Here is an 11,036-nt window from a genome sequence, read left to right as displayed (position 1 = left end):
CAAGTGTGGCACATCTCACTTGATTTGTATACATGAGTAGCTTGCGGCTAGCAGAGAGTGGTTTGCAGGTAACGTTGGATTTCCAAGCAATCTTAACTGAGAAATGGACCATTATCTTCGAGTGGCTTTGCAAAGTTGATATGCCATGACAGTGATGGTACAAACACCTAGCCTATGGTGGCTAATTGATTGCCACAGTGAAAAGTACCATCATGCTGAGATAAACACAACTAAACAATAGTATGATGTATGTGTATTCTTGATGGGCCATGATCTAAACTAAGCTAAGATATAATGCTAGCTCTCCTGCCGAACAACCCCAGTCCTAAGCTGGCTAGCATATTATGTGACTAACACAAACAAAAGAAAAGCTATGCGGCACACGCAACTCGTCCCTTCAGAGCAAGAGTCCAAATTTACCTGGCACATCTATCTGCAAGATGTGGTGCAAAAGCCTAGCCATCCATGCATGTATGTTCACACATGTATAGGGGAGCTAGCTACTCCAGTTGCAAGCTAATTTCCTCCAATGTTAGGCAGACATGTCACCCAGGCTTAACCATGTAAGAATATGGCGTTTAGATACATCGTGATATTATCGCGCGCACTACGTATGCACATGAACGTGTATATACATCATTGAAATCTCCCCCGCAAAAGAAAAATCATTGGAGTCTTTCTTTTTTGACGAAAAGCCTTCATGGCACACTTTACTGAACACGGAAAACAATTACGTCGTTCAAAATGTCTTGTAAAAGAAAGCTGGGACATCGATCGCATCGACTCGATCGATGAGGACGAATGAAGCTGGCTGGGTGCAGATCGATTACGTACGTCAACAATGTCGTGACATCGACCGTGGATGGACATCTGAGATACGCAGAAATGACAGGACGTGCCTTATTCGCGGGCTCGGCCCGGCCCTGCCGGTCGGAGCATTGTCGGCTCGGCCCACACCCACCGGGCTCGCTCGACCACTGGCGCCTCGTCCTCTTTATATACCGGCGCGCCGCGCGCGCTCGCTGGCCGCTAACACCACCGCCTCCTCTCCTCCTCTCCTCTTCCTCCTCCACACGCCGACGACACGCACTCCGGCCATCGATCGACCATGGAGATGGAGGGCGACGCGCCGCAGTCGCACCGGCTGCTGCTGCACGGCATCAGCCTCGACCTGCGCCTCGACACGGCCACGGCCGCGCACCAGCACCAGCAGGGGCAGCGCGGCGCCCGGCGCCCGGCATCCCCTCCCCCTGCTGCTCCCGCGGCCTTCGACAACGCCGGCAGGGAGGCCTTCGCCTGCAACTACTGCCACCGCAAGTTCTTGAGCTCGCAGGCGCTCGGCGGCCACCAGAACGCGCACAAGCTCGAGCGCACCCTCGCGAAGCGCAGCCGCGACATCCCCTCCCCAGCCGTCGCCACCACGACTGCTTCCTCTTCCACGGCCGCCCACTGGCTCCACGCCGGCCGCGGGGAGCTCTGGGGTTACTCTGCTTCGGCCCCTGCTCCGGACTCCGCGACGATGGCGCCACTGATGAGCATGGGCATGGGCTGGGCTGGCACTGGCAGCACCGCAGCGGCAGGCGGAGAGGCGGTGGCGGAGATGGACCTGTCGCTCAAGCTCTGACGAGCTAATTTAACACTAGATTCCAGAGGCAGTATGTGGATGGATTGGTCTAGCTTGTCAACAAATACTTACTACTAGGTAACTGTAGTTGTTGCATGCATGCACCTGGCGATTGATTAACTATTCGAGTTATATGCAATTGATTGTTTCAGCTCACCGTGCGCGCCATTATGTGTAAACTTAACTAGATTACTTGATAACACAAAGCCCTCTGAATTTGCATGGTTTGTTGGTCTCATTTACATCAATAACCACTAATAGGACGGATGAACATTAAATTCAAAAAAATACCGGGAAAATTCAAAAATAAAACTGGGATATTCAGATATCAAACATGGGTGCCCAATCTACTCCCATGCGGAGTTCTGCGAAAAAATGACATTCGTGGTATTCTCAGTAAAAAGACAAAAGAATCCTATGTGCAAAGAAACTATTTGGGTGGATCATAGGTCGTACTGTATTTTCTTCGTCACTGATACATTCCTTGGTATTTTTTCACGAAAAATCACATGGGGGTAGATTGGGCACCCATGTTTCATATCCCAAGATTCCTGATTTTTTTTTAAATCCTGGTATTTTTTTGAATTTGATATTCATACAGGGAAGTGGAGCACCCAAGAGCTCCTGTGCATTTTGCTAATACGCTACTAGTACTACTTTATATACATGTGAAAGACATCACTTGAACACTCTCCAGCCCAGTGCTACTACACCACATATAGGTGTACATTTATAGAAGTAGCTTCTTCAGCACCGCACCCTGTGTAGTGTAGTGTAGTGTGTACGTGTATGTCAGTTACTTTGACGTGAGGTCCGCTTCTCGTCCATCAGGTTATTTCTTGGAAGTTGCTTGCTTGGCTGAACGACGGCCATTTTCTCACCAGTTAACCCCGAACGGCAAAGACATTGCTTTGCCGCCGTGTCACTGCTCCCCTGCCTATTACACCACCTAGCCTAGCTGCTACACACATCCCCCATGATCTGACTAGACGTTTAGTCACCAAACGCCCAACTCGTCAAGGCTTCTAGCTTTCGCCTTAATCACCCAACGTATCTTTTCGGTCTCGCCTTAATCACCCATCTCTAAATCTCCGCCAGTGACATGGTTAATTTTTCTTTTTTTAAACCGGGCATAACCCCTTTCCATTACTTTGACATAACGGAAATACAACGACATGGTTAATTTGGTCTGCATGCATATAGGTCGAAGTTTTCTTGCAAAAAGAAGGGGTCGAAGTTTAGTTTGCCAAGCGCAAAATGAATGAGATCTTAGCTCTAAAGGTTGATCAGATGGCTATGACAGCGATGAAAGAACACAAATTATGACATTGGTGTTTTTTCTTTGGAGGCAAACATTGGATTTCCAAGCAAGATTGATTGGCTTGTCGATCGTTTCCATGTGGTTAATTTGCAAAGTTGGTCTGCTATGACAGCGATGGTACGTGCACGACTAGTACTGGCCAATTAATCATCCTCAGAAGTACTATCATGATTATATGCTGCGATCTACGAAGACAATTGTGTAGTGTGTGTGTGTTGGTGGGCCATGCTCCTGCTGAACAACCCCTCACAGTCCTAATCAAGCTAGCTAGCCTGGCTAGCATGTGACAAACAGAAAGGAATACATGAAAACGATATGGCACACACAAACCCTTCTGTTCTGGGGAAGACCCCAAAACTATCTGCCTCTACCTTAATTATATGCATGATCTATAATAAAAACCTGTCTGATATATTTATCTTTTTTTTGCAGGAATCTAATTTATTCACCTATGAAAATTGACGACGCTTCCCGGATTAGCCTTTTCTTGTGGGAGTAGCATTGATTTTTATTTATTTATTGCCGAAGTGGAAGTATCATTCGCTTTTCAAGCAAGCTTTACTAACAAATCGATAATTATCTTCAAGTAGTTTGAGAAGTTGCTATGCTATGACAGCAATGGTACACAGCTTGCCTGTGGTGGCTAATTGATTGTGATAATGACAAGTACTATCATGCTGAGATGAAGACAACTAAACAACAGTACGGTTATGTGTATTCTTGGTGGGCCATGCTCTAAACTAAGCTAAGATATACTGCCAGTCCTCCTGCTGAACAATCTCAGTCCTAAGATGGCTAGCATGTGACTAACAAAGACACAAGAAAGGCGATACGGCACGATCAACTCATCACTTCAAAGGAAGAGCCCAAATTTATCAGTAAGTCTATCAGCAATGTCTGGAATAAACATCTACCCATCCGTATGTGTCACACATCTATGAGTAGTAGGAGTACCCAATTACTCCCTTCGTCTGATAATATAAAAGCGTTTTTTACACTGGTGTAGCATAAAGAAGCTCTTATGCTATGGTCGGTGGGCAATAGTGTCAAAAATGTTCTTATGTTATGGGACGGAGGGAATAACTAGCTAGTTACTCTAGTGGCTAGCCAATCTCCTCCAATCTTAGGCAGGCACATCACTCAAACTAACTAACTTGGCTAATTAAGCACTCAATGTACTGAATAATTCCCTCCGACTAGCGTATACCTACCAAGGCAGGTTACAGCTGTGTGCATCAATTGATGCAGAGGCCTGACCTTTTCCTTAAAATAGAAAAAGGAAACCTAGCTAGCAAAGCACAATAATTAATACCCTACTATATATAATAGGCTCAATTAGTTTCTTTCTTTCAGACGTCTATTTGACAAAATATGGTGGAATGTGCATGTCACACTTTCTCCGAAATCTCTTTAAACTTCTTCTATACATATACTCCATATAAAGGTGCATTGTTTGCAGTGTACTATATGTGTACTCTCGCCTTACTAAAATTAGAGCCAACTAGAAATCTAACTGATCTTGGCCAAACAATACCACATATAATGTGTGTCATGACTTCTATTATTATGTATTTAACCCCCTCTCGATGAAGAGTCTGATTCCTTCCATACATTCTTAGAAGTTTTGGTCTAATAATTTGTTTCCTTGAGACCATTTGCGAGTCTTGCTAGGGCTCTAATAAGCATGGTGTCGTGGTTCTAAGTCTGACAGTAGAATGGGGGGTAGGTATGGAGAGGCAAGATCCTAACTATGGAGTAGTTGTACACACGAGTGTTTAACGAGTTCAGGCCCTTCTCTGAGGAAGTAATAGCCCTACGTCTCGGAGCCCGGAGGCGGTCGACTGGTTTATGTGTATACGAGTTACAGGGGTGCGAACCCTTCTACCAGTGGAGGGGGGTGGTTTATATAGAGGACGCCAGGACCCCAGCCAACCCACGTAGCAGAGGGTTAAAGTACATTAAGGCTGGGCGTTACTGGTAACGCCCTACATAAAGTGTCATCATGACCATTAAGACTACTTAATTACAGACCGTTTGGATATAGAGTAGATCCTAAACTCCTGGTGGTCGAGTGAGTCTTCATGGTCGAGTGTCTTTAGGTCGGTCGAGTGTCTTCTAGCCGGTTGAGTGGAGTCCCTCTTGGTCGACTGAAAGGTAGCTTCGTCTAAGGATGTCCTTGGGTATGGTATCCTAGATAGGTCCATGACCCTACCCTAGGTACATAACATCATCATTAGCCCCCGAATGGATCGAGGTTCGAGTGAGGAAGGAGTTGATGATTTTCTCCGACCTATTTCCCGTGCTTTGATTATGTCGTATCCTGGATCGGCGATTTCTCTTTCTGCGTTGGCTTCAACTTTTACTTCAGTCGCCTTGATCCATTCTTGTCTTCTGTCGAGTGAACTTTTGAACTTCAGTGAACTCCCGAGCGACGGATCGTAGGAAAGATATCGTCTGACAGATTGATCTGCCGTTAGCGGATTTTGTGGGATCCGAATTTTGGGAAGCGCGCGAAACGGGGTGGACCGCGGTACTCGGAAGGGATAAGGCGCGGACGCCTCGATTTCCGCGCCGCCTTTTTCGCCACGTATCGTGCGTGCGCGACTGTTTCAGGATGTGACAGGACCGCCCGGGCCTACTCGTCAGCCACTCGGAAGCGTCCTTATATAAAGCGCCGGGCGAGGGTTTTTTGAACAGTGCCTTCCCATTCTTCTCTCCGCCCTCTTCGTCTCCACCCGCTGCGCCTGCTCTTGCCTCTGCTTATCCACTCCTCGCGCGCTTCGCCGGCGACAATGGTGAAGGAGAAGACAGCGGCCTTGGAGCGCGCGAAGAAGGCGACGGCGACGGGGAAAGCGAAGGGAAGACCGTCCAGTCGGGGCGGATCTTTGTCAAGGTCCCGCCTGCCAAAAGGTTGGGTCCAAGGGGATTGGATCCGCTCGACCATCACCGAGACAGATCTCAATGACCTGGCCAATGAGGGACTGATCCCCCACGGGTCAGCAAGGCTTCCGGGGACCGAGTGTCAACCGCAGCCGCAGGAGGGTGAGTGCGTTCTCCTAGCCACTCATGTGGACCGTGGCTTTTCTCTGCTGCCGAGTGTTTTCTTCCGAGGGTTTCTGAATTTCTTTGGGGCACAACTTCACCATTTCACCCCCAATTCTGTCGCCTATCTTGCTGCCTTTGTGTCCATGTGCGAGAACTTCCTGGGTCGTCGACCACACTGGGGTCTCTTTAAGCACATATTCACCTGTCGCTCACAGACAGTGAAAAAGGCAAGTCCGGACGATGAGAGGACTAAGGTTATCCAGATGTGCGGTGGTCTTAGGATTCAGATGAGGAATAAGAGTACTTTCCCGGCCATGACCCTTCCTGAGTCGGTCAAAGGGTGGCAGTCGACTTGGTTCTACTGCCAAGACGAGTCGACGCCGGGGCAGTCGACTGGTCTCCCTCCGTTCTCCATGGACCGAGTGGACAAACCCTCTTCTCTGAAGGTGCTTCCTGAGGAGAAAGCTCGGGTGAAATTGTTGATGGAGTGCGTAGTCCAACTTGTTAGGGACAAAGTGACGGGTATGGATCTTCTGGAGGTCTTCCTTAGACGGCGCATCCAACCGCTTTAGTACCAAGGCTACCCGATGTGGCTGTACTGTGGTACCGAAGACACCACTCGGTTCCATCCAGAAGCGGTCAGCGACGCCACACTAGAGAGGTGGGTGGCAGCCATCACAGGGAATAAGGACAACCCTCGAGGGGCTAGGAGGATCCCACCACTCGACTGTACCTATACACCGGACATGGTATGACCACTTATCTCCAATTGTAATCTTGCTGTATTCATTCTGCTTTGCTGCGAATTGGTCGATTGATCTTTGTTTTGTTTTGTTGTCTGATAGGCCACCACCGAGTTATGCTCGATGCCCAATGGAGCGTAGACGCCGACTGAAGAGGAGGAAGGAAGTGGGGGCGAAAGCCCGGAAGAGTGGGATTCGGATGCTGACGACGATGATGAGGGTGATGACTCTGAAGAGGAGGAAGAGGAGGAGGAGGAAGAGGAAGTTGCACCTCCCCGCTCGGAAAGGCGCTCGAAGCTTGTCCATGATCCCGCGACTGAGCGTGGTAAGGGGGTCGCAACCGCTACACAGTCGACCAAGCGCCCTCGAACTACTTCTCCGGCACCGACTGAGAAGGCTCCAAAGCAATCTCGAGTGGCACCGTCGAAACCTGCGAAGGTCTTGCCAAAGATGAAGATGGTGATCCCCACTATCTCAGGGTAATGGTAGTCTTGAGTTTTCCCCGTTTCATGAACTTGTTCTTGTTCGACTCATGGGCCAATCGACTGACTTCTGGAACTGCAGTGGTGCTACTTCTGATACTTGGGCCAGGGCTGAAGACCACGAGATGGAGGATGCTGTTACCTCGAAACCTGGTATGACCCTTGTGATGCCGTTTTCACTCGATTGACTTATTGTCTCTAATTTTGATTCTTTCTGCAGCTTCATCTAACGTCGTTATCGATCTTCCCGACGACGACGACGAGGAACCACCAAGGCAGAGGAGGAGCAAGAAGGCGTCTGCTGGCAAGGCGACTCAGGACGTGCCAGCACCCGAGATGTTGGTCGTGGAGGGAGACAATGTCACTCGGCCTACCGTAACCTTTGCGGTGTCGTTGACGAGTGCTCGTCCTTCATCGTCGAGTGCTGCTCAACCCTCGCTTTTCTCAACCTACCCCGTTCCTGAAGACCAAGCTAGTGCTGCTAAAGAAGCAATACGCCAAGCGGGGGTCATGATGGAGCGAGTGAAGGCGATACGAGAAGCCAGCCAGGCAGCCTATGACGCCAGTTCGGCTCTTCAGAGTAATGTTCAGGTCAGTCGGTCACTGCCTGTTTTGTTAGGATATGATATCTGAAAACTCTTCCTTCTGAAATTCTTAGAGTTTGTCCTACACCCACTGGGTGTGTCGATTGAAATTCCGGATTAGTGGGGGCACGCTGAGTGCACCCACTGGGTGTAGTCCCCAAGGCTATGGTCGACTGATGGCAGTCGACCATAGGCTTTATGTCTTAAGTTTTTTCCTTACTCGACTAGGTCGAATAGATTCATAGACCAGTGGGGGCACGCTGAGTGCACCCACTGGGTGTAGTCCCCGAGACTGTGGTCGACTGCTGGCAGTCGACTATAGTCTGAAGAACACCTCCTGTTTTTTTAGTTGGTCGACTCTAGTGGGGGCACGCTGAGTGCACCCACTGGGTGTAGTCCCCGAGACTATGGTTGAATGTTTGTATTCGGCCGTAGTCTTAGAAACACTATGATTTTTCCTTACTCACTCGGAAGTGGGTTGTCTTTGACATCTGTCGATTGGTTCTTCGCAGAAATCATGTGACCTTGCGGCTCGCTATACTGAGTTGGAGAACAAACACATTTAGCTCGAGCTCGATCTGAAATTGGCCCAAGAGAACTTGACGAAGGCGAAGGAGGAAGCTAAAGGTATGCTTGGTGAGGCCTTTGACGACTGCCTTTGCCTCTCACTTGTTTCTGAATCTAATCTCACTGTAACTTTGCAGACAAAGTGAGGGATGCCTTGAAGAAGCAAGACCTTGACTTGGCTGAGATGCAAAAAACTGCTTTAGAGAAGACCAAGCTTGCAGATGAGAAGCTGGCTTCAGTGACCAAGCTTGAAGAAGAAAACACCAATCTGAAAGCTGCTCTTTTTGCTGCCAACCAGGAGGTCAGTCGACTGAAAAGTGACAAGACCACCCTGAATGACAAGGTCAGTGAGTTGATGAGAAAGAAGAACGATCTGGAGGCTTATCTGAGTGGACTCGCCAAGAAGTTGTTCCTCATGCTTGAAGGTAATCTTTTATATCAAATAAATATTTTAACTGTAACCTCCAGCTGCTGTCTTGACTCGGTGGTTGTGCTTGCAGAATTTTGCCAAGACTTTGAAGAGGAGACTGGTCGACTGGAAGTAAACCTGGACCCCATCACCTCTCCCGTGAAAGATGAAGTCGCCATGAATGTGCTCCGGCTTGAATCTCGTGTTGCTGCTGTCATCGACTATCTCACAAGGCTGAAGGTCGCAACTTCTCGCATCGACACAACACTCTGGCCAAGAGAGACACTCCAGAACGACCTCGAGTCTCTGATGACTCGACTGAACGAGGTCCCAAGTCGAGTGCAGGAGTGGAAGAAGTCCTCGGCCAGGTGCGCTGCGGATGTTGCTCTGTCTCTGGTCCGCGTTCACTGCAAGGATGCATGAGAGGACAAGCTGGTGGCTCTTAGGGTGGCTAATACCAAGAAGCACGATTTCAGATCTTTCATGGAGACCTTCATTGCTGCTGCCACTCGGATTGCAGATGGAATTGATCTGGACAAGTTTGTTGCACCTTCCAGCCCTCTACAGGAGGGGTAAAAAACTTCTGAGCTTGATACTTTAAATTTGCCTCTGTATGCCGAGTGAGTTTTGTAACTGACAAACCTTAACAGGCCTAGCGCCTGAGCACTTTTGGTTCCGTTAGGTGTTATCCAAACTTGGATTCGACGTTGAAGATGTTTGCATTTGGTTTGAGGTGTCTTTTGCAGGTTAAAGCGAAGCGCTCGTTGCAGTCGACTTGTTCCCCAATACACTTAGGCGAGCACTGGGCTGCAGCTAAGCCCCCGAGTAGGAGGTCTGCTCTCCACTCGGTAGGATTTCTAAAAACTTAGGCGAGCACTGGGCTGCAGCTAAGCCCCCGAGTGGGAGGTCTGCTCTCCACTCGATAGGATTTCTAAAAACTTAGGCAAGCACTGGGCTGCAGCTAAGCCCCCGAGTGGGAGGTTTGCTCTCCACCCGGTAGGATTTTCAAGAACTTAGGCGAGCACTGGGCTGCAGCTAAGCCCCCGAGTGAGAGGTCTGCTCTCCACTCGGTAGGATTTTGTATTGGTGAGCACTGGGCTGTAGCTAAGCCCCCGAGTGGGAGGTTTTCTCTCCACTCGGTAGGATTTTCAAGAACTTAGGCGAGCACTGGGCTGCAGCTAAGCCCCCGAGTGAGAGGTCTGCTCTCCACTCGGTAGGATTTCAGATACTTAGGCGAGCACTGGGCTGCAGCTAAGCCCCCGAGTGGGAGGTTTGCTCTCCACTCGGTAGGATTTTCAAGAACTTAGGCGAGCACTGGGCTGCAGCTAAGCCCCCGAGTGGGAGGTCTGCTCTCCACTCGGTAGGATTTTGTATTGGTGGCATAGCTCGGAAGGAGAGGGTAGCAGTCGACCTGCACCTCGTCCTCCTTGCAGAGCGCACGTTGTATTTGTGGCGTAGCTCGGAAGGAGAGGGTAGCAGTCGACCTGCACCTCGTCCTCCTTGCAGAGCGCACGTTGTATTTGTGGCGTAGCTCGGAAGGAGAGGGTAGCAGTCGACCTGCACCTCGTCCTCCTTGCAGAGCACACGTTGTATTTGTGGCGTAGCTCGGAAGGAGAGTGTAACACCCCGGATTCGATGTGCCAGGTGTCTGCCAGTTATTCGCCGCAGTTGCCATGTCATTTGCTTGTGTGTTGCATTTCATCATGTCATCATGTGCATTGCATTGCATACGTGTTCGTCTCATGCATCCGAGCTTTTTCCCCATTGTCCGTTTTGCAATCCGGCGCTCCTATGTACTCTGGCGTCCCCCTCTTCTCTCTTTTCGTGAGTGGGTGTTAAACTTTCTCGAAATGGCCCGAGGCTTGCCAAGTGGCCTTGGTATACCACCGGTAGACCGCCTGTCAAGTTTCGTGCCATTTGGAAGTCGTTTGATACTCCAACGGTTAACCGGGTAACCATAAACCCCTCTTTCTCTTTGCAGCCCAACGCCCCTCCAAAGTGGCCCAAAACCCATCTAACTCCCCTCCATGCTCTCGGCCGTTCGATCACGATCGTGTGGGCGAAAACCGCTCCTCATTTGGACACTCCTAGGTCCCTCTACCTATAAATATATGCCCTCCCCGAATTTTCGCGGATGATTTATTCCCCGAAACCCTAGCCTCGTCTTCCTCCGCACGCCGGACACGTACGAACGGCGCCGGACGCGTCCGCCGCCGCCGCCCCAGCCAACGGGAGGCCGCCACGTCGCCCTGGCCCTCCCG

At 49.7% G+C, this 11,036-nt stretch overlaps 1 protein-coding gene across 1 annotated transcript; it reads left to right on the top strand.

Annotated features, from left to right (window-relative positions):
* Positions 1 to 1,051: 1,051 nt before the first annotated feature.
* On the top strand, positions 1,052 to 1,846 carry LOC119306137. The gene has a single exon (XM_037582447.1). The coding sequence runs from the start codon at positions 1,109 to 1,111 to the stop codon at positions 1,622 to 1,624; it is 516 nt and encodes a 171-aa protein (XP_037438344.1). The 5' UTR covers positions 1,052 to 1,108; the 3' UTR covers positions 1,625 to 1,846.
* Positions 1,847 to 11,036: the final 9,190 nt, after the last annotated feature.

Source organism: Triticum dicoccoides, chromosome 5B (assembly GCF_002162155.2).
Source record: "Triticum dicoccoides isolate Atlit2015 ecotype Zavitan chromosome 5B, WEW_v2.0, whole genome shotgun sequence".
In the NCBI taxonomy this organism is placed as follows: domain Eukaryota; kingdom Viridiplantae; phylum Streptophyta; class Magnoliopsida; order Poales; family Poaceae; genus Triticum; species Triticum dicoccoides.
Note: the sequence above shows the minus strand (reverse complement) of the source record. Positions and strands in the feature narration are given on the sequence as shown.